Source organism: Mobula birostris, chromosome 27, assembly GCF_030028105.1.
Source record: "Mobula birostris isolate sMobBir1 chromosome 27, sMobBir1.hap1, whole genome shotgun sequence".
Lineage (NCBI taxonomy): Eukaryota > Metazoa > Chordata > Chondrichthyes > Myliobatiformes > Myliobatidae > Mobula > Mobula birostris.
This window is the reverse complement of record NC_092396.1, coordinates 20,131,574-20,152,803: the sequence shown is the minus strand read 5'-3', so window position 1 is coordinate 20,152,803 and position 21,230 is coordinate 20,131,574. Positions and strand designations below refer to the sequence as shown.

Below are 21,230 nucleotides of genomic sequence, written 5' to 3'. Positions count from 1 at the left end.
CCATGTGCAGCCTAACCATTGTCACAAGTTCCAATGTGACGTCTGGTATTCAGTTCCCTGGCCCATGAAGGCAGGTATACTATACGTTTAATTGCGTTTCCATTTTCAGGGAACTTACGGACTTAGACCTCTGCATCTTTCTGTTCAATATTTGTTGGTCTCCTACCATTTAATGTCATCTCTCAAAATACTTTACCTTACGCTTGTTGGGATTAAATTCTATCTCCAAGGCACTGTCAAACTTTCCAATTGATATGCATCCCATGGTAGCCTTGGCTGACTTTCCTTACCAACCACCAGCACCAGTTTTCCTGTCATCTTCAAACTTACTAATTCTATCTTCAACATCACCTGGAGAGACTGCACCTGAAATATTGTCCATATATCTGTTCCCACTTGATTTGTTTGTGATCGAGGGAATGCATTGAAGGTTCACTAGACTGATTCTGGGGAAAGTAATGCAGAGTGATGCAGTGCATACTATAATTAAGAAGACTGGGTCTATACTTTAGAGTTTGGAACAAAGAAAGACTTCATTGTAACATGGAATTTCTACAAGGTTCGATAGGGTGTCTGGAGCAAGGGCTCAGAATAAAGGCTCAAATGTTCAAGATGAGAATGAAAAAATCAGAATAGTGAATTTTTAGAATTATCTACTTGAGAGCAGTGGAGGGTCAATCGCAGAGTATTTTTAATGAAGAGATTGACACATGTTTTAGATAATCAAGGAATCAGGGTTTGAGTTGATGCAAAGCAATTGAAGTAAAATATCCACCACTATCTTATAGAAAGTTAAAGGGGTTAAATAACCTTGTCTTGCTGCTTCTTCTTTGTTCTTGTGTCCTAATGAAAACATTCCAATTTGTTTTAACAGGGAGATCGATGTTTCATGAGGAATTCCAGCATGAAATACAAAACTTGTGAGCTGCTTGAACAAGAAATGAAGAATGGTGCCTTACAACAACCCAGTGAGGTGGTTATATCTGAATCCCTACAGAAAAGGGGAGACTCTCGAGCGGCACTTTGTACTCCCTCATTGCACAGAGCTAAGAAGCAAGGTTGGACCCTTGGCGCAGGGGATGGAGCAAACATAAGGCTGGCTGACATGCTGCCTCTCAGTAGGGCCAAAACAATTTCCAGTGTAGAGAAAAACTGTTCCACGTTAGTGGTTCCATCACCTGAAGAAAGCTTTATCTCTGCAGAAACACTGGGCCAGAAATGGGATGCGCAAAAGTTGGATCCCCAGAGTTGTAATGCGTCTGAATGTTTCCAAAGCTCAGCTCCTTTTACCAAGCCTCCTCCTGACCCAACATTAACAGATCACGCAGAGTGCCCTGCTCCAGTACCACCAAATACAGGGGGAACTGGCTGCAGGCAGAGCACTTCTCAGCACTGTTCCCTGTTGCTTCAGTCCCTCAGTGAGAATCCAAAGCCAAGGTCCAAACTGGATCCACCATTATATGTGGATCAGCTGTTGGATGTGGGCAATGATCGGCATAGCAAGCATTTCATCAGAAACGCTCAGAAACCAAAATCAATCCTCTTGGAACCACATAACAAAATTGTGAAGGTAGGTCTATTTTAACTTGCCAGTACTGCTGGTTGCTTCTGCTAGTTTCCCATACATTTGGTATTTCAGACTTCGGAAGATCTGAATACCCAGCTGTTGTGATTTTTTTTTTTGTTTGTTTCGAGTTTACGGCTTATCTGTCTTGTAGAAAATTCTGCTGACCAGCAGGAAGGTGTTCTGGAAGTTGTGAGTTCAAAGTGACTAGCCAGAGAGAAGAGATGTGGGAAATGTAACTGAGTCCATAAGATATTGGAGGAGAATTAGACCATTTGGCCCATCGAATCTGCTCTGCCATTTCATCATGGCTGATCCATTCCCTCAACCCCTTTCTCCTGCTTCTCCTCATATCACTTCATGCCCTGACTAAGCAAGTATCTTATCAATATTTGCCTTAACTATATCCAATGACTTGGTCTGCACAGCCGCTTGTGGTAACGAATCCACAGGTTCACCACTGTCTGGTTAAAGAAATACATCCTCATCTCTGTTCTAAATGGACATCCCTCTATTCTGAGGCTGTGTCCTCTGGTCTTAGACTCTTCCACCATAGGAAACATCCTCTGCAAATATACTCTATCGAGGCCTTTCAGAATTCAATAAGATCCCCCCTTATTCTTCTGAATTCCAGTGGGTACAGGCCACGTTTTTTTAAAATCAGAGCAAGCGGCTGAGAATGAAGGAGTAAGGAATCTTGGAGAGAAGTGTTTTTTTCTCTCCACTGCTTGGGGAAAAGAGGCTAGACTGCGCAGGCACATGACATAGAGTGCCAAAGGTTTTAAAAAAAAAAGACCACCATATGCAGCAGGCAGCGCTGAGAGCGGGCGGTGGAGTGAGGGGGAGAAGAATGGGATGGCTTTGGCTCAACAGGCTTCGGCGTAAGCAGGCAGAGACGAGGGTAGGTTCTAAATTTCAGTCCTGGGTATGATTCTAAACTGCAACCGGTGATGAGACTCTGATTGAGGACTTTCAGAGCTTTGGGGAAAGTGGAGTTACTCCTTAGTCATTCATTGCTGCCAAGGCTGCTCTGACCCAGAATGGTAGCACCTGCAAGGCTGCCTGCTCAGGATACGAGCGAAGGCCAACAGTAGATCCAGCAGGTTCAGTAACAAAACTTATGACGGAGAAGGCGGATGAGCTACAACCTCAAGTGTCAACGGCTGTAGTATAGGCGGGTGAACATTTGGGAAGAGAAATGGTGATTTCTTTAGTTTGCCCAATGGTAGGCAATAGCAAACCACCGTTGCAATTTGCTAACAAAACCATGGTCAAACTCACAAACTGTATCAAACAACAACAGTGTCAAGAGGATCTTCAAAAGAACTCTGAAGATGTTTCGCTTGGTAGGGTTGATTCTGGGCGGCAGGGGATCCCCGACTGTCATCAAGCTACTGCTCATAAAATTAAAGTAACACAAAAGAAAATTATTGCCACTTGGAATGTAAGAACCCTATATCAAACAGGAAGATTGGACAATGTGATAAATGAAATAGACTAAAGATTAACGTCATGGAAATGAGCGAAGTTCATTGGATAGGTGCTGGAACATGTCGGATTAGAAATAAGACACTAGTTTATTCTTGTGGAACATCCCATACTAATGGTGTAGGAATTCTTATGGATGAAAACATGGCAAAATGTGTTTTAGGACATTTGGCAATATCAGAAAGAATGCTCCTTGTTAGATTCAGAGGACAACCATTTGATTTAGCAATTATGCACTAACAACAGATGGAACAAATGAAGATATGGATACATTCTATGAAGAGCTTGAACAAGCAAAGAATGGATGCAAATCTCAAGATATTGTTATTGTCATGGGAGATCTAAATGCTAAAGTAGGACAAGGTGCTGATGGAAATACCGTAGGAAAATTTGGAGTAGGGGAAAGAAATGAAAGAGGTGAGAAATGGGTAGAATGGTGCAAGATGAATAATCAGGTCATTAGGAATACCTACTTTAAAAACCATCTAAGACTCTTGTGGACCTGGAAAAGTCCAGGTGATAACACTAGAAATCAAAGTGACTTTATTATTATAAACCAAAGATTTAGAAACTCAGTGACTCAATGCAAAACATATCCAGGTGCAGACTGTAATAGTGACCATAACCCAGTAGTCTGTCATGTAAAAGTAAAACTTAAAAAACTAAAGAAGAAAATACCTGAACAATCCCTTGACTACTTGCAATTAATTAAAGAAGAAAGGTTAAGACAAAAGTTTACAATTGAAGTAAGGAATAGATTTCAAAGTCTAGAAATAGAATCTGTTGAAAATGATAGCAATCATATAGAAATGAAACTTAACTCCCTAAAGGATGCCTTGGTAGAATCAGCAAAGTCAGTGATTCCTAAAAAAGAAAAAAGCACAAAGAATAAATGGATGACAGATGAAATCAAAAATCTAATGGAAGAAAGGAGATGGAAGAAAGCAAATACAATAGAATATAAGTCCTTAGATAAAAAAGTTACAAGCTTATGTCAAAAAGCCAAAGAAGAATGGTTAAGCCAGGAATGTGAGCAAATAGAAAGATTCCCTATTACTGACCCAAAAAGGTTACATCAACAAATCAAGAATATCACTGGTAAAAAGCTCCTCTGTTCTTCAGGTGAATGTTTGAAAGCAAAGGATTGTACCATTATCATGAAAAAAGATGCGATTATGAACAGATGTACTGAGTATATTCAGGAATTGTTTGAAGATGATGGAGGCGAAAAACCAGAAATTAAGAAAAACATTGAAGGTCCAAGTATTTTAAAAACTGAAGTTGTTAAGGCACTAAATAAGATGAAGAAAGGAAAAGGCAGCAGGTCCTGATGAATTAGTAATAGAACAAATTATTGCCCTTGAAGATTATGGAATTGAAAAACCTACTGATTTAATCAATGACATTTATGAGACTGGAATAATACCAGAAGAAATGAAAAAATCAGTATTTATCACTCTTCCTAAGAAAGCTGGAGCAATAGAATGTGAATTACATAGGACCATAAGTTTAATGAGTCATATCACCAAGATACTTCTAAGAATTTTATTGACAAGAGCTAAAAGTAAGATACAAGCTGAAATAGGCAAAGAACAATATGGTTTTGTGAAAGACAAGGGTACAAGAAACGCAATATTGATGTTAAGGATATTATCAGAACAAGCTATTCAAGTGCAAAAAGATTGTTTTATCAACTACACAAAAGCATTTGATAAAGTGAAGCATATTAAGTTATTTGAAATATTACAGAATACTCTGGATCTAGATTCGAAAGACCTCCACCTAATCAGAAATCTGTACTAGGAACAAACTGCTGCTGTAAGAATAGATGGAGAAGTGAGTCAGTTTACGAAAATCAAGAGAGGTGTTAGACAAGGTTGTGTTTTCTCCCCTGATTTATTTAATGTGTACAGTGAAACAATATTACAAAAAATAAGAGACATCTTGGGAATCAAAGTTGGCGGTGAAAACATCAATAATTTCAGATATGCAGATGATACTGTGTTAATTGCAAGTACAGAGGAAGAACTACAAAACTTAATTGATATAATTGTTGAAGTGCAAAAATGGGTCTGGCTATCAATTGCAAAAAGACAATGTACATTGATATCCAAAAAGAAGGAGAATCTTATCTGCAGGCTGAGAATAAATGGGGAAGATATAAAACAAGTACAGAGCTTTTGCTACTTAGGAAGCTGGGTGACATCAGATGGCAGGTGTGACTTGGACATCAAAAGAAGAATAGGGATGGCAAAAGACACCTTTACGAGAATGAAGAGTATACTGACCAATACTAAACTAGGCATGACAACCCACCTAAGAGTACTGACATATTATGTTTATCCAGTTATGTTATATGGCTCAGAATGTTGGACAATATCTAGTAACATGAGGAAATGAATTGTAGCAGCAGAAATGTGGTTTTTGAGGAGGATGCAAAGAATATCATGGATGAAACGAATATCTAATGAGGATGTCATGAACAGAGCAAACAAAAAGAAGAATAATGTATGAGATTATGAAAAGGCAACGTAACTTCATTGGACGTGTGATTAGGAAAGAGGAGTTAGAATGCACGGTAATTTTTAGATTAGATTATGAGGACGCTCAGTCCTCGTTTATTGTCATTTAGAAATGCATGCATGCATTAAGAAATGATACAATGTTCCTCCAGAGTGATATCACAAAAAAAAGGACAAACCAAAGACTAACACTGACAAGATCACATAATTATAACATATAGTTACAGCAGTGCAAAGCAATACCATAACTTGATAAAGAACAGACCATGGGAACGGTAAAAAAAAAAGTCTCAAAGTTCTGATTGACTCCTGATAGTTCCTGATAGCGGACGGCAGAAGGGAGAAACTCTCTCTGCCTTTTTAAACCTCCAGGCACCTACAACTGTCAATGCATTGGAAGCACCCGACCCCAGCTGACTCTGAGTCCGTCCGAAAACTTCGAGCATCTGACCAACCCTTCGACACCGAGCACCGAGCACCATCTCTGCCGAGCACTTCGACCCCTTCCCAGCCGCCGAGCAACAGGCAATGCTAGGGACTCGGGGCCTTCCCCTCCAGAGGTTCTGGATCACACAGTAACAGCGGCAGTGAAAAAGGCATTTCAGAAGTTTCTCCAGATGTTCCTCTGTTCTCTCACATCTGTCTCCATCAAATCAGGATGGTGCACAGCACCCTACTTGACAGATTACAGATATCATTCACCGGAGTGGCCGCGCAAGCTATGTCGCGCCGCCATCTTCTCCTCCTTTATGGAAAAGATTGAAGGGAAGAAAGCAAGAGGAAGACAAAGACAAATGATGATGGAGACAGCAGCCAGAGGACTGGAAATGAATACCGATGAATTGATCCACTTGACCCGAAACAGGAGTGTGTGGGCCATGGCATTCAAAGCTCAAACTGGGCATGGCACCTGATGATGATGATGACAGGCCCAGAGCCATCAAACATTCCTCATGTGAGAAGCCTTTCAATCCAGAATCATTTTTGTGAACTTTCTTTGAACCTTCTCCGTTGTCAGCACATCCTTTCTTAGATAAGGGGGCCAAAAATACTCTCATACTCTAAATGAGTCCTCACCAGTTCCCTATAAAGCCTTAACATTACCTCCTTGCTTTTATATTATAATCTTGAAATGAATGCTAACATTGCACTTGCCTTCCTCACCGCCAACTCAATCTGCAAATTAACCCTTTGTGCCTCAGACTTGAATTTTCCCTCCTTTTAGTAAATAGTCTCCATACACTTCACGATACTGTATTCCATGTGCCTCTGCTTTGCACATTCTTGTAATCTGTTTAAGGCCTTCTGTAGCTTCTCTCCTTCCTCAACACTACCTGCCCCTCTACCAATCTTTGTATCATCAGCAAACATGGCCTCATCCATATCATTGGCATAGAATGTAAAAAGAAGCATTCCTAACAGTCTCCTGTGGAACACCACTGGTCACTGGCAGCCAACTAGAAAAGAACTCAGTCTATTGCCACCCAACCTTCTGCCAATCAGCCATTGCTCTATCCATGTGAGTATCTTTCCTATAATGCCATGGGATCTTAATCTATTAAGCAGTCTCATGTGTGGCACCTTGTCAAAGGCCTTCTGAAAATCCAAATGCACAACGTTCACTGATTCTTCTTTGTCCATCCTGCTTGTTACTTCTTCAAAGAATTCCAACAGATTTGTCAGGCAAGATTTTCCCATAAGGAAACCATCCTGACTACAGCCTATTTTATCATGTGCCTCGAAGTATCCCAAAACCACATCCTTAACAATCAACTCTAACATTTTCTCACCAACTGAGGTCAGTCTAACTGGCCGGTAATTTCCGTTCTTCTGTCTCTCTTCCTTCTTGAAGAGTGGAGTGACATTTGCAATTTTCCAGAACTCTGGAACTATGCCAGAATCCATTAATTCTTGAAATTGATTACTAATACTTGCACATTCTCTTTAGCCATCTGGTCCAGGTGACTTACCTACCTTCAGACCTTTCAGTTTCTCAAGCACCTTCTCCCTAGTAATGGCAACGTCATTTACTTCTGCCCCGCCCCGATACCCTCAAACTTCCAGCATGCTGCCGCAGTGAGGACTGATGCAAAGTACTTACCCAGTTCAGTCAGAGTGAAGATAGACAGTAGCTGAAGGATGTGTAATAGAAAGATATGTTAACTGGAGCAGAGAGGGCATAGTAGGCAATCACAGGCATTGAGAACTATGACTTGAAGGGATAAAATGGTCAAAGTGGTTCTCAATCTTAATTATGTAGGGCATTAACTATCTGCTTCTGTGACTTTGAAAAGTATTTCCTGTCACTGAAGTGTATTGATTTAGCTGTTGTCAATGTAGTTCCAGCTATTGAACTTTTCTATTTAATTTACAGAAGGATGTGGGCCATGTGACATTCCAGTCCCCAGAGGAGGAATCCAGCTTAAGTACCGAGGTTCGGTCTGTCCAGCCTCTCCTGGGCTATGATTGGATAGCAGGTAATAAGTTGGGCTGTGTTTCTCTGTCTTGGAATTTCAGCTGCCTGTCTGCGCTGAAGGGTTGCCTAGAGTGTTTCTAGCAGCCGTGCTTATGATCTTGGTGTTGGTCCCTTCTTTTGTGTGAGCTCTCAGAAGTGCAGGCTGATTGATTGTTATTTTCTAACTTGTACTCTTCAGGTCTGATAGATGTGGACTCACCACTCTCCGAACAATCTGAGGAGTACTTTTTGGAACTGCAGAATTTCCGAAGGGTGAACAAAGAAGAATGTGTCCATCAGGACTGCACAGAGTATGTTTGTGCAGGAGCTTTCCATAAGACAGCAGATACTGAGATTGGATGGGGGAGTACTTGGCAAGTCTATAATTAGGAGGTATAGTCTCAGAAAAACATGTTGGATATTTAGGACTGTGCAAAAGGAATTTCACAATGTGAAGGTTTGGAGTTATTTCAAATATTGTGAATGTTTAGTCATTGAATATTTTCAAGGCTGAGAATAAGAGTCCATTTTTGGAGAAATAAGGAATTGGGAAGGAAATTAAAATCAAAGGGGCAGATTAGTTGTGGAAGGGCAGAATAAACATTATGGAGTTTTGTGACTTGGTATGATGAGTCAGCGGTGTGAAGGGGACAAAAGAGTAGGAGGCATCTATGAGAAGGAATAAAGAGGCGATATTTTGAGCTGAGACCCTTCATTCAGTGTCGGCCTGAAACGTCGTCTCTTTATTCCTTGCTGCCCAATCTACTGAGTTCCTCTAACATCTTGTTTGTGTTGCTCTGGATTACACAGAATCTTGTGTAAAACGGTGGAAGGACTCTTACTGGTAATTTCCTCTTTTTCTGGGGATTACAGTTAGTGATTGGTCAATTGTTTAGTCTTTGGAAGCTAGAATCTGGTAAAAATGAAATATTAATTAGTCATAAGGCTTTAATTATTTGGTGTCTTCAATTTTCAGGGAAAAGGAGCTAAATGATAAGATCACTGATCAAGAAGAACACATCCCCAACAGCCAAATTCATCAGTGTGAGTAATTTCTGTAGGGTAGCTGTGTTACAAATTCAAATTATAGTATGATTCATTGTTGGTTCAGTAGGAAATGACATTGAGATTTGTCTTAGTAATTCCATTTCTGGCCTCAGCTCAGTTGAATTGCAAGCAGAAATGGGAAGTATAGTTATTTTCACTGCCTGATCAAGGAGAATCATTATATATAGTCAAAGCTGAAAAAAAATTTTTGGACTATAAAAAATAATGGTTTATTGTAGTTTGGTAGCAAATAAGTGTTAAACCAAAGACCAGATCATCCATGATCATATTGAATAGCTTGGCAGGCTTGAGGGACCATATGGTGGATAGCTGCTTATTCTTGAGTTCCTGTGAGGGTATTTGTCACGAGGCTCTGGGAAGCTATGTGTTGCTTTTGTTCAGGCTTCAGCATTTTGTTACCAGTTGGCAGTAAGGGTAGCTGTGATTCTCTCTTTCAGGCACACATTCTTACCGTGTTAATAGTCGCTTGTTTGCCGTCCCACTGGAACCAGCAGCAGCATGCCCTGTTTGCAAAACTCCCAAGTCAAAGCGTCCACACACCTTGGAAGAGCCTGCGTATATCAGGTGAGATCTTACCCATTACAGCAAATGCTACGTGCCTCTTCATCTGTTCATTCTAGTAATTTAAACCTTAGAGAAAAGTTGTTTATAAAATAGCAGATACTGTCCAAACACAATCCAAGGTGTGGGCATACTGGAAATAACTTTCCAAAAAAAATATACAACAGTATGGTTCTCATGAGCTCCAGGTTCATATTTATGCCTTCTAGTTTTCAAATATCAGATCCTTGTTTTTATTCTTCTGATTCTCAAATTGGCTTTTGCTTCTGATCTTTCTGGTTTACAGTAGTTGAATCATCCTGTACAGAAACAGGCCCTTCAGCCCAACAAATCCATGCCATCCCAGATGCCCACTGAAGCTCGTCTCAATTTGTCCATTTCTTTATTTTAGGTGAAATAACATTAAAAGCCAGAGATAGATCAATGTCATGGCTGTATAGGTCCTCCAGGGCTTATACACACCCAGTTTACGTACATGTGAAAGTACATGAATGCCTGTACACATGAGTGATCATTTGGGAGATCGGTGGTATGGACATGCCACCTACTGCTGTGCGCAGGCACGTTCAGCTGTGTGGCGACTCAGTTCACAGTCACATCTACAACTTGCAAACCTTTTGGGTTACAGGAACAGAACCCTGCCATTACCTGGGGAGGACTTCTAATTTGGATTTCTTTTTAAGTTATTTTCTAATTTTAATTTGCTCAGTAACAATTCCCTTGTCTGCATTTAGCATTAATGCTGGTGTTGCAACAGCTCCACTGGCTACATAGAGGAATTACAAGGACTAATTTATAAAGATAGTTTCTGTTATATAAATTAGTATAAGGGATTTTGAGCATCTGTAAGATTGGTAATTTTTATATTTTTAATATTTATGTCACCAAATAGTAAGTTTGGTGTTGCAACAACAGGTACGAAATTAAAAATGAAGAGAGGCTAATTACAGTAGTTTCTTAAGCACTGGTTTCTACCAGGTGAATTAAATACAAAAATTAGCTGAGTAATGGGAAACAGTTCCGATATTTTGCATACCAAGAAATGATTATTTCAGAATATCACAGTCTGGAGTGGCTATACTTTGAGTTCCTGAGAAGAGCAGGGTGAAAAATGTGGCGGCTCAGATCCCGATCTTCCGGTCTTCATTGAATTGAGAGTGGTGTTAGAGGAATGTTTTAATTTAAAGTTCATACATGACATGAAAGTTGTAGCTAATAAAAGTAAAAGGAGTGTGGTAATAGACTTCAGAAGGGCCATGGGCAGGGTGGTCAAACTTGATGTAATAAATGTGATGTGATGAGCTTTACAGGTGAATGGTAAGACACTATCTGAACTAGCAGAATTTAAGAAATATTCATGCCAACTTCAGAAAGGATAAAACAAAAATACGTTTGACACTGAATTATTGCTGAATGAATGTGTCAAATCAGTTATCGTTAATTAAATTCACAACTTCCTTAAACACAGAAACATAAAAAACTTATAGCACAATACAAGCCCTTCGGCCCACAATGTTGTGGCCAACATGTACTTACTTTAGAAATTACTTTAGAACCACACGATCAATGCCTCTCATCACCTTATACACCTCCATCAGGTCACCTCTCATCCTCTGCCACTCCAAGGAGAAAAGGCTGAGTTCACTAAACCTATTCTAATAAGGCATGCTCCCCAATCCAGGCAACATCCTTGTAAATCTCCTCTGCACCCTTTTTATAGTTTCCACATCATTCCTGTACTGAGGTGACCAGAACTGAGCACAGTACTCCAAGTAACCATTCCTGCCCCTGAGCCATCCAAGTCTCTGTAATAGCCACAACATCATAGCTCCAAGTACTGATCCACACTCTAAGCTCATCCGCTTTTTTCATGATGCTTCTTGCATTAAAATAGACACATCTCAAACCATTGGTCTGAGCGTATCCCTTCTCTATCACCTGTCTATCTCCCTCTCGCACTGTCTCCAAGCTTTCTCTATTTGTGAGCCAACTGCCCCTTCCTCTGTCTCTTCAGTTCGGTTCCCACCCCCCAGCAATTCTAGTTTGAACTCTCCCCAATGGCCTTAGCAAACCTCCCTCCCAGGATATTGGTTCCCCTGGAATTCAAGTGCAACCCGTTCTTTTTGTACAGGTCACGCCTGTCCCAATGATCCAGAAATCTGAATCCCTGCCCCCTGCTCTAATCCCTCAGCTACGCATTTATCCTACTCCTCACTCTATTCCTATACTCACTGTCACGTGGCACAGGTAGTAATCCCGAGATTACTGCCTTTGAGGTCCTGCTTCTCAACTTGCTTCCTAACTTCCTGTAGTCTGCTTCCTAACTTCCTGTAGTCTGCTTTCAGGACTTCCTCCCTTTTCCTACCTATGTCATTGGTACCAATGGCTATTCACCTTCCCACTCCAGGATATCATAGATGCTTGGGATCTAGCCTCATAGAATATATGGTTTATCAAAAGTAGATAGAGGCATTGAGTGACATTTGAAGATGACTAGAAAAGTTTGCATAAAAAAATCAAAAAGGTTAGAGTTTCTTGGATTTATAATTATAGGCCCAAGGTTACAAAAAAAATTAAGTTACACTAACCATTATGAGTAACTGACCAGGCCTCATCTTCACATCTTTTTTAGGAAGAATGTTAAGGTCTTGGTGAGAGTTAAAAAATTAGTTTAAACAGTAATACCATGGAAACACGATTTCACCTATGTGGAGAGAGGGCAAGTATTGGGATTGTTTTCTAATGGCTAAATTAGATATGATGCAGGCTTTCAACCTAAAATGTCGAATATCCCTTTCTCCCCACAGATGCTGCTTTACCCACTGTGCTGTTCCAGCAGTAGTCCTTACCTTATATGCTTTTCTCTCTGGGAGAACAGAAGATTTTGCCCTTACTCTCATTTTCTTACTCTAATTGTCATTAAGAAACCCATTGAATGGCCGCACTTCAGTTCACACTCTGAACAGATAATTACATTGTGGGGCAGGTACAGGGAACAACTGAGATAAAATAGTGAGAGTCATTGAATGTTCCTGCTTTTTCCTTATCTATTGCTGTTTGAACATTTCCACTCAAGATTTGAGAAGTATTACCAAGTACTTGTGTTCTTATTAAGACGAATCTATGAAATGATCAGGCAAATTGGATATTTGTATCACTTTCAGGGTCAGTATCCCCAGATCAACTTTACTCCCTCCACATAAGTATAAGCCACACCGTCGGAAGAGCTTCAATCCTACTGACAGCTTGTCATTGCCTTCGGTGAGTTTTTACATGCTTATTTGCTTGAAATTTACTTTTGGTATCAGTCCTCTTCACCCAATTAAATGTAGGAGTCCCAGCCTTTGATTGAAAATTTTAAAGTTCTGTTTCTGTTGTGATTCTGTGTTTTTTTGGCTGGAATCTATGTTAATCTCACTAAACTGCTCTCTTTATTGACAGGCACACAGATCTACTTTTCTTAAAACATTCTGAAAAGGCTTTCATGCTTTTTTGATTGTTCTCATTTATTTTTACAAATAGTTAAAGGATAAGTCAGCATTCTGATGATGGGTCTCATATATACATCATTAAACATAAGCCTTCTTAGCTGCATTGATTCGAGTTGAGACACTAAATCTACAACAATTTCAACTCATTTTGCAAGGGATATGGTGCAGCTTTGGTCTCTGCACCTTAAGAAGGATACATTTGCCTTGAAATTAGTGTAGTATATGTTTACTACATTATGGGAGTTGCTGTCAGAAAAAGATGAGTGGAGTTGGCTTATGCTGCCTGGAGTTTAGAAAACAGAAATGGAAGTATACAAGAATTTGAGAGGGATTGAGAGGATAGATGAGAAGAAACTGCTTCTCCCTCTTAGAGAGTTAGAGCTGGAATTAATAGTTTCAAGGAAAGCATGATTCTTTACAACTGATGAAAAATTTTCTTACTGTGAGGGTTTTCAGATCTTTGGAGTTTTCTACTGAGAAATCTGTGGATGTTTTATCATTGTGTCTATTTGTGGCTGAGGCCAATAAATTTTCGATTATTTAGGATATTAGGATCAGATAGGAAAATGGAAGAAGTTAGGTTTAGCTGTGATCCTGCCGATTGGTGAGGCAAGTACAAGAATCCAAATGGTTAAAGCTTATCTCTACCATGTTGTAATACAGCACATCAATAATCAGCATTTTGTGTTTGAGAAAAGCTTGTAAGCAGATAACAGGTAAGGGTAGGGTCAGGTTTCATTGTCTGTTATACCCTGCCAGAATGTGCCTCCACTCTGTCCTATTCCACCAGGAAAATAGTGCCTCTTAAGCAGGATGCTGTTTATCGACTTCAGCTTGGCATTTAATATGCTCATCACTGAGAAGCTGGTGGGTAAACTGTCCTTGTTGGGTCTCAACGCCTCTCTCTGTAACTGGATCTTGGACTTCTTTACAGAAAGACCACAGTCAGTCTGTGTTTGCAGCAAAGTGTCTGGCTCCATCGTGCTGAGCACCAGCGCCTCAGAACTGCGTGGTTAGCCTGCTGCTGACACACGACCGTTCTGCTAGATCCAGCTCAAACCGAAGCATAAAGTTCACTGATGACACAACAGTGGTCGCCTCATCAACAATGGCAAAACTGTACAGAGAGGAGATAGAGTGGTTTGTAGAATGATTTGAGCACAACAACTTGAGTCTCAACATGGACAAGACTAAAGAGATGATTGTGGATTTTAGGAAGATGCAGACTGACCACTCCTCACTGTGCATATACAGCTCCTCCATAAATAGGGTTAGGAGCATCAAATTTCTGAGAGTGCACATAATGGATGATGTCAGCTGGTCAGGAAAGCACAGCAGTGTCTCCATTTCCTGAGAAGATTGAGACGAGTCAGACTCCCCTGCCATCCTAACCAATTTTGATAGGAACAGCATTGAGCATGTCCTGATCAGCTGCATCACCATCTGGTATAGGAATTGCAAGGCATCTAACCACAAGACCCAACAAAGGATTGCGAGGACTGCTGAGAGGATCATCTGGGTCTGTTTTCTACCCGTCTTGAAATATTTATCAGGAGCACTGCATATGCAAGGCCCTTAGCATTGTCACGAATCCCTCCCTTCCATTCCCAATCTCTTTAATTCCCTACAATCAGGCAGGAGGTATAGTAGCATTAGGACAAGGTCTGTTAGGATGAGAAACAGCTTCCATCCCCACGCCATGATAGTACTGAATCCCTGCCACCACCCAGATCTCATCACCAATGAAATGCCAGCAGTGTTATACTATTTACTTTTTAACTTGTGTTGTAAATGCATCTTATGCTACATGTCAATCTTCTGGAATATATTTTATTATTTGTTAATTTATTTATGATAATATTACTTTATATGTTGTGTGTGAGTTTTATGTATTGTGTTGTGCACCTTGGTCTGGAGGAACGTTGATTCACATGGAAGTATATATTTATACGGTTGAATGACAGTAAACTTAAACCAAGTATACTGTGTGTAAATGTTGTACTGTTGCAGAGTCTGATCTCACCCCATTTTTTCTCTTAGCATTGTCTTTTGGGCTGGGAAAATTCCATGCCTTCTGCAGCTCCTGTTGCAGGCACCTTAGACTTGCGCAGCGCACTGGAACACAAAAGACCTTCGGTGCTATTGACTCCTAATTGCTCCAATATGGTAAGATGCTAATAATTTTATTTGGTATTCTGCCCTAACCAATAATCAATGAAATACCTCTGGTCATTGTGACTGAATACTAAACGCTCATAGAAGTATTGTGCATAACTTTGAAAATTATTTAGCCTCGTTGAAAGATGTCCAGTTTATTTAGACTATATTTATAACTCCTTCCCAAAAAAATGAGTAGACACTATCTCTGGCTTAACAGTTTTACTAGGGGTGAATTTGGCATACTTGATGCTTTGCCATATTTTACAGATTTTATTGATTTGCCACTTTAAATTACTTTAAATCACTTGTTTCACAACTTGCACAAAAAGCAAATTCAAGCTTTGATGGACTTCCTTCTTTTGACTTCTTAACTTCACATTTGAATTCTATTCACTGTGGAAAAATTTGCCCAGATCAACATGAGGTGTTTATGTAATCTTTGAAACTGGATTCAACCCTGACTTTGGGAAAATATTAGGTTATAAAATAAATGTAAAGAAAACGCAGGGTATGTCCCTAAATTATACACCATCCAAAAAATTGCAGGATACATACGATCTTAAGTGGGAAGCTAAATCATTAAAATATTTACGAATAACCCTGCCAAAGGATCTTTCAATGTTGTCACAGGTAAATTATGGGTCATTAACCTCAGAGATAAAAGCAGACATGCATAGATGGAATCTTATCCCCTTTTTAAGTTTAAATTCAAGGATAAATACTATAAAAATGAATATTCTTCCTCGGTTACTGTATCTTTTCCGTACTTTACCTGTGGAGGTGGATGATAATCAATTCAGGGAATGGGACAAATGGATTTCCCGCTTCATTTGGCAAGGAAAGAAACCTAGAATTCGATATAACACCTTACAGTTAGGGAAGGAAGGAGGAGGTATGGTTCTTCCATGCCTGAGAAATTATTTTTATGCCTCACAGATAACCCCTCTATTATATTGGTGTAATAGGGAATATAAGGCTAGATGGACAGAAATAGAATTTGGATTAGTTGACAGTTTTCCTCTACAGGCCTCAATAGTTGACAAAGGTTTGATGGCCCAATTGGAAAAATTTAAAAACAGTTGGATAAATCTTACATTAAAAGTATAGCAGAAGGTGATTAATTCGTGTGGAATTAATAACATGTTAAAACTCTTCAGATGGTGTGCATATGATACCGAATTCCTTCCCAACAGAGGAGATAAAAGATTTAAATTATGGATAAAGAAAGGTCTTACAACCTACCTCTCATTTATAGATAAAAGAGTATTACAAAGTTTCCAAATCCTGCAGGACAAACATGGCCTAGAACACAATGACTTTTTTAGGTACCTTCAAGTATGAAACTATGTTAACCAGAGTTGTAGATATACAGACCTATCAACAGTAGAATTAGAATTTTTCAAGATCCTGAATTCAGCTTGCAGTTCAATACCTAGTAAATCAGTTTCTCGATTATATAATGCACTCTCCCATGCTAAAAGTGTAAACACATTGTATATTAAAGAGAAGTGGGAGAAAGAAGCAGGGTTGGTACTTTCAGAGGAGGCTTGGGGGAAAATATGCAGCTTTCAGTGGTCCTCGACTAATTCTCTGACTTGGAGAGAACATGTTGGAAAAATATTATAAGATACTTCAAGACCCCATATCAGGAAAAATATAGAGATACAAACGTGACGTGTTGGAGAAGGTGCGGCTCCAAGGAGGCAAATCATTTTCATATTTTCTGGGATTGCCCTTAAATTAAGTATATATTGGGAAAGTATTCATAGAACATTAGTTAAGGTACTTAGGTCCCAGATACCTCTGAACTTTGAGACGCTCTATTTGGGGCATGTATTGTTTCTTGAACAGAAGGAAGATATAAAGTTGCTGCAGGCCCTCTTAGCGGCAAGTAAGAAATCAATCACTAGAAAGTGGCTAAATCCAATACCACCTACATTAGAAGATTGGCATGAAATTATCTTGGAAATATTTAAAATGGAAAAGTTGACTTACTCCCTGAGAATTCAAAAAGAAAAATTTTATCAAATCTGGAATAAATGGATTGAATATATAACCCCAATGCGAGCAGACTTTAGATGACTCTCCTAATGATTTATACTGCTCTTCTCATCAACACAGTAATATTGCTAACGTAAGCACCCCTAGTCTAAATGTTTACTGTTTTTGTTTTCTTTTGGAAAATAGAGAATTAATACAAGTAAAGGAAAAGATTTGGGAAAGGGATAAAAAGTGATAAAATTAAGTAAATAAGTACATAGGGATTGGATAATTATGTCTGGGGGCAGGAGCAAGCATGAACAAGTTAGGATATAAACACCTACAATGGTTGTTACATAGGCTTACATACAACATTTTGGACCAGAAGAAATGGTCCAGAAGAGATTTATGGAAACTATTGTTACTATGTTTCTTAACAACTAGTACCATTACTTAGCCTAATAGATTAGAATTACCACTGTACATAATTATCTATTTAAGTGTGTAATTTCCTTTTATATCATCTCAATGTGAACTTAAGAATGTATAAATAATTATAGTTTTATACATATAAAAAAATGGAAAAGGTTATAAGTGTGGAAAAAGTACATGATACTTGTGAATTCCTTATCCAAATAAAAATAAAATTTAAAAAAAAGGAAACTGGATTCAACCCAAAGTGGCCAACATGTCTGCAAGTGACTCTGTTCCTCGTTTTGGAGGAATAAAATTGGAATTCCACAACTGACTGAACCCAGGGGTATCTTCCATTTTTGGGGAATAAAAAAGAAAGGTAAACACTTAAAGAGGAGAATGTAATATATACAGAGAAGAGTGTAAACCTTCACTGGTGATGCACTTTTGCTGTATTTTCTGTGAAGCAAAATTTGAACTAGGAACAATTTTGTGTGTGTGTGTTTTTTTAAGGGTGCAGCTGCAGTGTCTCGAGTGGCTGGAAGCACCAGATCAGATGAGTTACTGGATTTATCACGTTCAACTCAATACCAGTTTCAGAAACTAGAGCAGAGCCTGAAATTGAGGTGAAACAGGCCTCATTCACCCTTCTTTAGGTGCGTGTCTACCCAGTAGCAAGAATTCATCGATTCACAGGTACAGTTCCCCATCACGATACTAGGATGTATCTTATCTCTGAACCTGAGCTTTTCACTCCAGCTGTGCAAGTTTCACTCAATTGGCTGTTGTGAAGTGCCGAATTATCTGAAATGTAGAATGTCTGCTGAGGAGAACCCTAGGAAATTGTCTACCATTTCTGATTTTGGAATGTCTTTCTTGGAGGGTAAAGTACAGCCTATTTGGACGAGAGACAGCATGTATACCTGCACATACCACATACACCTGTATGATGGGTTGGCTGTCTTGTGCACTCATCTAAGTGCTCATTCATTTTGGCATGGATACGTGCCTAAGTATCAGACAATTCATGAATATCCCAATCGTTGCCTTGACTTGTGGGTGCTTCTCCCACAGTGGAGTTTGCATATGCCATCAATAGATGTTAATTCTTTCTGTGTTGCAAATATTTGCCATGTGTGGCAAATGTGTCACAAAATGGAATTGATAGCAAAGGAGATTTTGCTCTTATTTTAATATTTTTATACTTTTAATATGGATTTAATGTTTGTTTTTGTTCATGGAAAAATCACAAATCTAATTATTTTAATTCAATAATTCAATAGGATTATGGTGTGGAAATGTGGCTGGGAATCCCACACAAACATATTAATCTGATTTGGTTGTTGAGGGAAGCACAAGACTGAGTTACAGCTATTCCAACAATGTATCATTGTCAATTCATAAATTTTAGTTTCAGTTATATTTTATGTATCCTTTGAAGTATTCTGAAAATCATGCTCCTGTGGCTCTCATTGAACTTGTAGTGAAGTTACAAATATAATGGGATAAGGATAAATATTGGCCAGGACGTTAGGGAGAATTCTTCTTTTCCAATACTGTTAAGATGTCTTTTATGTCTGAGATAGGTAGAGACTTAATTTAACATTCAAAGAAAATTGGCATGATTTAAAAGCTCTCTCAGTTCTGTAAATGAAATAATTATTTGCACTTGAAGTGAATGATGAATTTGTAACCGTTGTAAATTCTGAGAGTTTATTTTGATCACTTGTAGAAATTTAACTGATGTGTATCTATCATTACCTGTATGCCTTGTGGAGGAATCAAGATTCTTAAACTGAGCTGCCAAGAGTTCACGAAAAGCAGTTGTTTCTGCGAAGTCTATTCTTCTACAGACACTAAAAAGAGACTCATTTTGCAATGTGTGTTCTATTCTGAATGGCTAAAGAACAGACCAATGTCATAACTGATAACACCTTATAAAGCCACTGGATGAATTATTACAAGTATCTAGAACAGTAATAAACTAATCAAATAACAAAAAAAGGGTTTCATTTTTTATTCAACAATTTGAAACATCTTTGCATGATTTATAACGTTTCCTGAAAACCTGAAAATTTGGGAATGGTCCACCAATAATCGTGTATCAGCAGAACTAAATGTGTTGAAATGTACAGGTATATCGAATGCAATAGCGTGAAAACTGGGCCAAAATTTGGAATATAAGTGGCCACCACAGAGTTTCTGATGCATGTTTATTTTGTGTGGTAGTGTTTTTTGCAAATAAAATTAATATTTAAATTCAGCTGAATTGCATAAGTCTACCCACATCAGGGGTTCCCAAACTTTTTTATGCCATTGACCAATATCATTAAGCAAGAGGTCCATTGACTCCAGGTTGGAAACCCTGCTCTAAACAGAAGTCTTGGTATCCAGGATGATTTAGGTTAAATTGGTTGTCTGGATTAAGAATATTTGCACTTCTTGTCACAGATGAAATGCTGTGTTCAGAACTGTGCTTTTGGATGTCACAGACATAAACTCCTTCTTAGTCAGTTCACAATCATGCATCAGTAAGTCTGATGGTAAGTTAACCATTTTAGGAGCACTAAACTGCTAGATTATTCTCCAATGTGAGTTTGTTGATGTTTTGACAAACTGACAATCTGGCACAAACCAAGCAGGTAAACAGTAATTAGATAGACTTGTAAAGTTGATGGGTAAAGTAATGCAGTTGCTGGTTATTAAAGGATATCTGAAAATTAAATTGTCTGTTTAAGAGGCAATCACATTGACAGGAAAACTTAATATGTCAATGTCTTATTAAAACATATTATTGGGCTGATGGTCCCTTGGCATTGAATGAACTGAGGCATAAAGATTGTTAGATAGGAAGTTGGTAATTTGAAAGATGCAGTTAGGGTACTCCATTGGGGTAGCAATAGGACCAGATCATGCATAATGTAAAAGACAGTAAAATGTAAAGACTAAAAGTTGTGTTGCAGAACAAGGAGTACTGTGATTCAGCGATGAGGTGACAGATAGATAAAAGGGGACTCTACCTGAAGAGACTAGTCAGCGTAAAAACTCAAAACCAAAGTCAAAATAAGCTTATTATCAAAGTACATATATATCACTACACACAACCCTGAGATACATCTTCTTGCGGGCATACTCAATAAATTCATAATAGAAATTTTATTTTCCAGGAGTCGCTTGACTCAGGTGATCCTCCCCTGGACTGGAGAAAGGCAAACATCATTCCTCTCTTTACAAAGGGTCCAACCACCAACCTAGCAAATTATCATCCTTGTTTTTGAAACAAGCATTTGCTGTAAACTCTTGGAGCTTATAATTGACAGCAATCTGATGAGGTACCTTAGCAGATACAATATTCTTGCTGACAACCAGCATGCTTTTAGGAAGCATAGATCATGCGAGTCTCAGCTTATCCTGACAATAAATGACCTGGCCAAGAACTTTGATAATAATGTCATCAATGATTTAGTAGTGCTCGACTTCTCCAAGGCATTTGATGTTATTCCCCACCAAAGATTACTTAGGAAGCT

The 21,230-nt window shown here is 38.9% G+C and overlaps 1 protein-coding gene across 11 annotated transcripts in view; it reads left to right on the top strand.

Moving 5' to 3' along the window:
• miip (migration and invasion inhibitory protein) overlaps window positions 1-21,230 on the top strand; it is a 34,906-nt gene that overhangs the window by 4,901 nt on the left and 8,775 nt on the right. For 4 of the 11 annotated variants that reach the window (XM_072245011.1, XM_072245009.1, XM_072245014.1 and 1 more), the window contains 8 exons: window positions 875-1,570; window positions 7,949-8,051; window positions 8,229-8,403; window positions 9,006-9,073; window positions 9,535-9,661; window positions 12,823-12,919; window positions 15,190-15,315; window positions 18,217-19,890. In XM_072245011.1, coding sequence (XP_072101112.1) covers window positions 875-1,570; window positions 7,949-8,051; window positions 8,229-8,403; window positions 9,006-9,073; window positions 9,535-9,661; window positions 12,823-12,919; window positions 15,190-15,315; window positions 18,217-18,333 — 1,509 coding nt within the window. In that variant the 3' untranslated portion in view covers window positions 18,334-19,890. The other 7 variants (XR_011883335.1, XR_011883333.1, XM_072245012.1 and 4 more) reach the window with 7 other exon arrangements.